Raw genomic sequence first — 6,000 nt, forward strand, 5'->3', positions numbered from 1 at the left:
TCAAGTGTTTGTAGCTTTAAATATTGCAACTGAATATTGTAACATTGAGAGAAACGGTCATTGTACATCTTTAACTGTTTCCTCTCTGGAGAGAAAGTATTGTAGGATTGATGAGCAGTTTTGATTTTTTGACAATATTTTCGTCAATCCAATGAAGTTTCCACTACACGATCAAAAGTATTGTCAATACTCCTAGTATTGACAATAATATTGTCTCGTGTAAGGGCAGCTTATAAAAAACCAGACCCCTTGTTCGCCCTTTTCCGACAATACACCGACAGAGCCGCGATTTGGAAAGTCGTCGACATTTTTCAGCTCTTCGAAACGATTCACCCACTTACTCACAAACTGTTTCGACTTTTTCATGTATTTCGCCGCGGCAGCTGGGGCAATTTTGCGACCTTTCGGGTGCGAGCACAAAAAACTGCTTCGAAGCGCGTAGCGTACGGCGTAAAAATGATAAAATCGAATTGTAAACAATAGTCAGCTAATTATTTCTCGCATTGCATCAAGGACACTACTGTCCTCTGTGTTAAAAAAAAACACATCATTCCATTTTACCAATCGCGAGTAATCGTGAGTCGTGACCATGCTCTTATGTAACAGACTATAAGTCTTCACTTTTTCTGCGTGCTAGATTTGATTGCAATTTGTTTACGGAATTTCGCCAATACAAATACAATATCAATTATAATGACGATCCTAGTTTTCGAAATCAATGTTAATACCATCTGCTTAATTTTTTAACCTTAAGTTTTAATTTATTTTTTCAGTCGCGTGATCAAATCCTCAGCCGAGATTGAAGTCCTGCGCTATGTAGCTCGTGTGTCATCCGATGCGCATAAGCAGGTCATGAAGCAGATACGTCCGGGTTGGCATGAGTACCAGGGTGAGTCGGTGTTCCTACATCATTCCTATTCGGTGGGAGGATGCCGCCACATGTCGTACACTTGCATCTGTGGTGCGGGCTCCAATTCGGCTATTCTACACTACGGTCACGCTGGATCCCCCAATGATCGCCTGATTGAGGATGGCGATATGTGCCTTTTCGATATGGGGGCCAACTACGGCGGTTACACATCGGATATCACTTGTAGTTTTCCAGTCAACGGAAAGTTCACCGCTGATCAAAAGATTATCTACAATGCTGTACTGGCGGCAAGAGATGCTGTGTGTGCTAATGCCAAGGAAGGCGTTTCCTGGGTTGAAATGCACCGTTTGGCTAACAGAGTTATGCTAGCAGAATTGAAGGAAGGAGGACTAGTACGGGGCGAGGTGGACGACATGATGGCTGCCGGATTGAATGCTATTTTCCAACCGCATGGTTTGGGACATCTTCTGGGTTTGGACGTTCATGATGTCGGTGGTTATCTGCCCCACTGTCCGGAGCGTCCAGGTGAACCGGGAGTCAACCGACTGCGCATGGCTCGTACACTCATAGCCGGGATGTACGTCACGATCGAACCTGGCTGTTACTTTATTGAACCGGTAAACAAATGAGATCTAAAACCTAGTATCTTGAGTTAAAGATCGCTTCCTTTTATTGATAGCTGCTGAACAAAGCATTTGCGGATCCCAGCTTGAGCAAATTTCTTGTGAAAGATCAGATTGAACGTTTCCGTAATTTTGGTGGCGTACGCATCGAGGATGATGTTCTGATTACCAAAACCGGCATTGAAAATTTCACATTGGTTCCAAGAACGTAAGTAAAACGACAGTCCAAAGATAACGGATATTTAGCAGTTCAATTTAAACCGCTTAGCTGACACAAAGTTTACAAACCTCTAAATTTATCGGTAAAAGCGTCGCGGTTTTCTACATTCAACACGGTACCCCACGAGAGAATATGCTTTCTTTCTCAAGAATCACTCGAAATTCTCCGCACTAGTTTCGATAAGACGTACTTCAAATAAGGCAGCAACGCGTTTTTTTTGTTATTTATAAAACCCAATCCATTTGAAATAATGGTGAAAAAAATTAGTTTCAAACGGTAGGTTCGTGTAGGGACATACTTGCTGGAGTCACACAAAATTTTTCTAAAGATCGTATCAGTGCGGTAAAACTTCATTACAATCGAATATTATTAGATGAAAATGAAATTTCCATTATCCATTTGACTTTTTTAAGCTCCCAGAATTCATCGTCAATTGAATACCTTTAAGTTTTGCTTGCTCAGTTTCAAGTAGTTCTACCTGCTTCATTGTCTTCAATGTTGGTAGTGAACAAGTTAGACTGAATAGGCATGGGCACCAACTCGATAACCATAACTCTCCGGCCAGAATTATAAATAGAGGGTGGTGGTTCTCATTTGAGTTTTTGATTATCACCAGCAAGTTTGAATCGATATATTTCGATTGTTTGAAATGTATTGAGATGTGTTCCAAAGTATTAAAAATGAAAACTGAAAGAGGGAATAATTAATTCAAATGATACATAAGAATTCGCAGACTACTCTATCTTGAGTTTTTTTTTTAATAACTATTTATTGGAATATGAGTTAAAATTAAATTATTAAGATTTAAATTGGGTGTTCAGCCACAAGTGGTGACTTTTCAGCCCTATTATATATATGATTTGGTTGTTACCATGAGGACATCATTTGCTTCCGCAATTCTGAGATTTTTGTGTAGGGAAAATTCTAAACCTACTTGTATTGTGTAATGGGGAAAAGGAACTTATATACTAACTTACTAACTAATACAGAGAGCAAATCGATTCAATTGAAGATTGCATCGATTTTTGTCGGAATTTGCTTATAATATTATGTGACATTACATCTAATGGTTCTATATTTGTGAGTCTGTGTAACTCATTTGTACTAAACCAGGGAGGACACTTCAAAATCATTTTCAGAATTTTATTCTGAATCCTTTGAAGCGTTTTCTTCCTGGTGGAACAACAACTTGACCAAATTGGTACTGCATAAAACATGGCTGGTCTGAAAATTTGTTTTCCATTTTGACAGATAATCACTGAAAATATTTAAACTTCTTTGTAGGCGACTGCAGATCACTCTTAGATTTCTACCTGTGGCTAACATACTTGTGTCGTCACAGAATAGCGATTTCTGACAGCCAACGGGTTGATTTGGACGATCAGAAGTGAAAATATTATACAAGATTGGAGCTACGCTCGAACCCTGCGGAACACCTGTATCTTGAGTTTATCTTTGGGTAAACTGAGCTTCGATTAGAAGAGAAACGAATGAAGCATTGAATGCTACCTGTTCTGTACGTCAGCGAAGGTTGTGTGTTAGAATGTGAAGTTTACTGCAATAGAGTGATCGTCAATGTGTGCCACATCTCGTTTCAAATTGATAGTGATGCGCGAGCGCTCACGAGCTGTTCATTTGAACCGACTCGTAGCAATGAGCGAATGAACCACGGCTCTCAAAATTGAACCACGGCTCTCATGAACAGAGTTGCCATTTTAAAATCTGTGTTTCAACTTGAAAAATCTGTGTACCAGCTGTGTTGCATATTTTTAATCATAATCTGCCATTTTTATGAAAATTCATAAAAATCTGTATACATTTGTGAATGTTGATAAAATCTGTGTTCTGCGACACAGAATCTGTGTGGCAACATAGACAAAAATATCTGTGGTTATACAGAAAAATCTGTGAATATGGTAACTCTGCTCAAGAAGAGCCTTGGCTTCAGAGTTCTCATGTTATTTTTTTTTCAAAAATTTGTCTCTGACTCAAAAATTTATCTGGATTTGTCTGTGTCTAACTTAAGGAAATTTGATGCCGGCTTCAGTTTCAGCGAGCCAAAAAACTGCTCACCACCTATCGTCTAGAGGCCAAAACCGTACAGATCTGGTGAGATATGTGAGGTGTAAAATTTGTAAAATCTGGCAATAGATCTGGTTTGCTAGTGTCTGTCGAAACGAGAAAAATCTGGCATTTGCCAGATAAATCAGGTGTGGGTTTAGGGTTTAGGGTTTATTGAGAAAGAGCCAGGGATGCCAGGTTCACAAATTAATCTGTGTTTAACAGATTTTCAATTTTCTGCACAGATTTTAAAAATGACACAGATTTTTGAAAATGATCACAGATTCTGGAAGAAATCACAGATTTTCACTGATTTTTGGAATCGAGCACAGTTTAGCACCAAAAAGTACAGAGCGTGTTGGTAGCGAGACCATTTTTTTTGTTCACCAAATTGATTTCGATCCGCTATTATGGTATGGGAAACGGGCACAGATTTTCACAGACAGGTTTTTGGCTTGATCACAGATTTTTGAAAAAATGCCCTGGCATCCCTGGAAAGAGCCAATGAGCCGTTCAATTGAATCGACTCTTACGAAAGAGCGCTCGGTGCAGAGCTACTCATTGAAATAAGCCATACTGCCCATCACTAGTTTGAATTGAATTGAATGAAGTTTTACTACACTGGATTGGATACTAAAGAGTTAAGACTTCCGGTGTAACTCTCAACGAGTAAGCACGTTGTCTAATGTGAATGCGATGAAAATTCGAGTACTCCACAAGAAAGAAAGAATTTTCATCCGCACTTTGGCAACTCCGGTTCTGTCAAGTATTAGGCTTTCTGACAGCTTACTTACAACCACCAATGCTAATGAGATTGGTTTGTTTTCATCAGGAAACGGCAGTATTAAACACGATTCAGACGATCAATCAACTTCGGTCGACGTTTCAATATAATAATATTTTTAGACTTATATTACTCACGTACTGGACGTCAAAATGTTTCGTGAACTTGACGTTGTGTTCCTCCATAAGAATTGCTTACCGGTGATAGTCGCCTGATGCCACATGTTAATCGCTCTTACATATTGTTTTGTTTCCATCAGGAAATATATTGGCCACCCATTTTCCACTAGGGTCTCCGTTCAAATGAGAAAAACATCGATGAATATCAAGTTTTTGCAATGACTGAGTGGACACGTATATTGAAGAAGCCAAATGAATGAGAAACACACAGAAAAGATGATATTTTTTGGAAAAGATTCGTTCAGAGACAGGACTCGAACCTACGTTCTTATGCAATCCGTGCATAAGCGTTACCATTTCGCCACGTGAGAGACTTTTTCAGAATCCGAATCTCTAGGCAAAATTGTAGGATTTTGAAGCATTTTTTCGTAGGAGAGAGAAACTCGGTTTGTTTGCTTTTGTAAGATTCGCCCTTCTTTGTAAAACAGCTAAAATGTTCTATTCTGAATGTTATAAGCTTGAAATATGAAAATTTCTGACATTTCGAGTAATTTAATTGAATTTCAGTAATAAATTGTCTTCTTCTTTCTTCTGGTTTGGTGTCACCTCACTTGAGATGACGCCGATTTGATGGCACTGCAACTTAGGTTATATTGCCAGTTAATTTTCGTTTATAGTCCAATTCCTTCCTTTTCACTGGACTACAAGCGAAAATCTCGCTGTGTGGCTACGTCGAGTCGTCAAAGTACGGATCAAAATCCTTTCTTTCTTGCGAAATATTCAAATTTTCTCCGGACTAACACGATACAACGTGCTCACTCGTTGAGAGTTTCACCGGAAGTGATTAATTGTCTTTAATGACTATATAAATTCCAACATTTTGTTCTCGACTCAAGTATCTGTTATCTGTGGAACACTTTAGGTTGACGTTGAACTAATTTTGCTTTTGTTCTAATTTTAGCGTTAAAGAAATTGAAGCTTGGATGGCACATTGATTCGTCCTCCCAAATGTTTCAGATACAAACGTTTTAGTAAAGGAAAAAATATATGATATTCAATCCAATACAGTTTTAAAGCAATATATAAATATACGATTAACATCATAATGTTACCTATATTTACCATATCACATCTCCCGATCTCAATAATACGACAATAAGTAATATTTTAAAAGCAAACGATATCAGGGGAACGTCGTACTTTGTGATTGTCTGAAATTGCTACAAGTTACAAACAAATAAAATTGTGTTTACCACCTAGCATCTCTCGTGTGAAGGAATTTTATTTGTGACCAAATCCCGCAATTAATACCATTTCGTTAA

General features: G+C 38.4%; 1 protein-coding gene across 3 annotated transcripts in view; it reads left to right on the top strand.

Annotated features, from left to right (window-relative positions):
- LOC131437754 (xaa-Pro dipeptidase) overlaps positions 1–5,776 on the top strand; it is a 286,503-nt gene extending 280,727 nt beyond the window's left edge. For all 3 annotated transcript variants that reach the window (XM_058607311.1, XM_058607310.1, XM_058607312.1), the window contains 3 exons: positions 774–1,488; positions 1,551–1,702; positions 5,640–5,776. In XM_058607311.1, the coding sequence (XP_058463294.1) occupies positions 774–1,488; positions 1,551–1,702; positions 5,640–5,673 (901 nt within the window). In that variant the 3' untranslated portion in view covers positions 5,674–5,776. The remainder of the gene's footprint in view (positions 1–773; positions 1,489–1,550; positions 1,703–5,639) is intronic.
- The last annotated feature ends 224 nt before the right edge of the window (positions 5,777–6,000 follow it).

The sequence above is a fragment of the Malaya genurostris genome, chromosome 3, assembly GCF_030247185.1.
Source record: "Malaya genurostris strain Urasoe2022 chromosome 3, Malgen_1.1, whole genome shotgun sequence".
NCBI classification, from domain to species: Eukaryota; Metazoa; Arthropoda; class Insecta; order Diptera; family Culicidae; genus Malaya; species Malaya genurostris.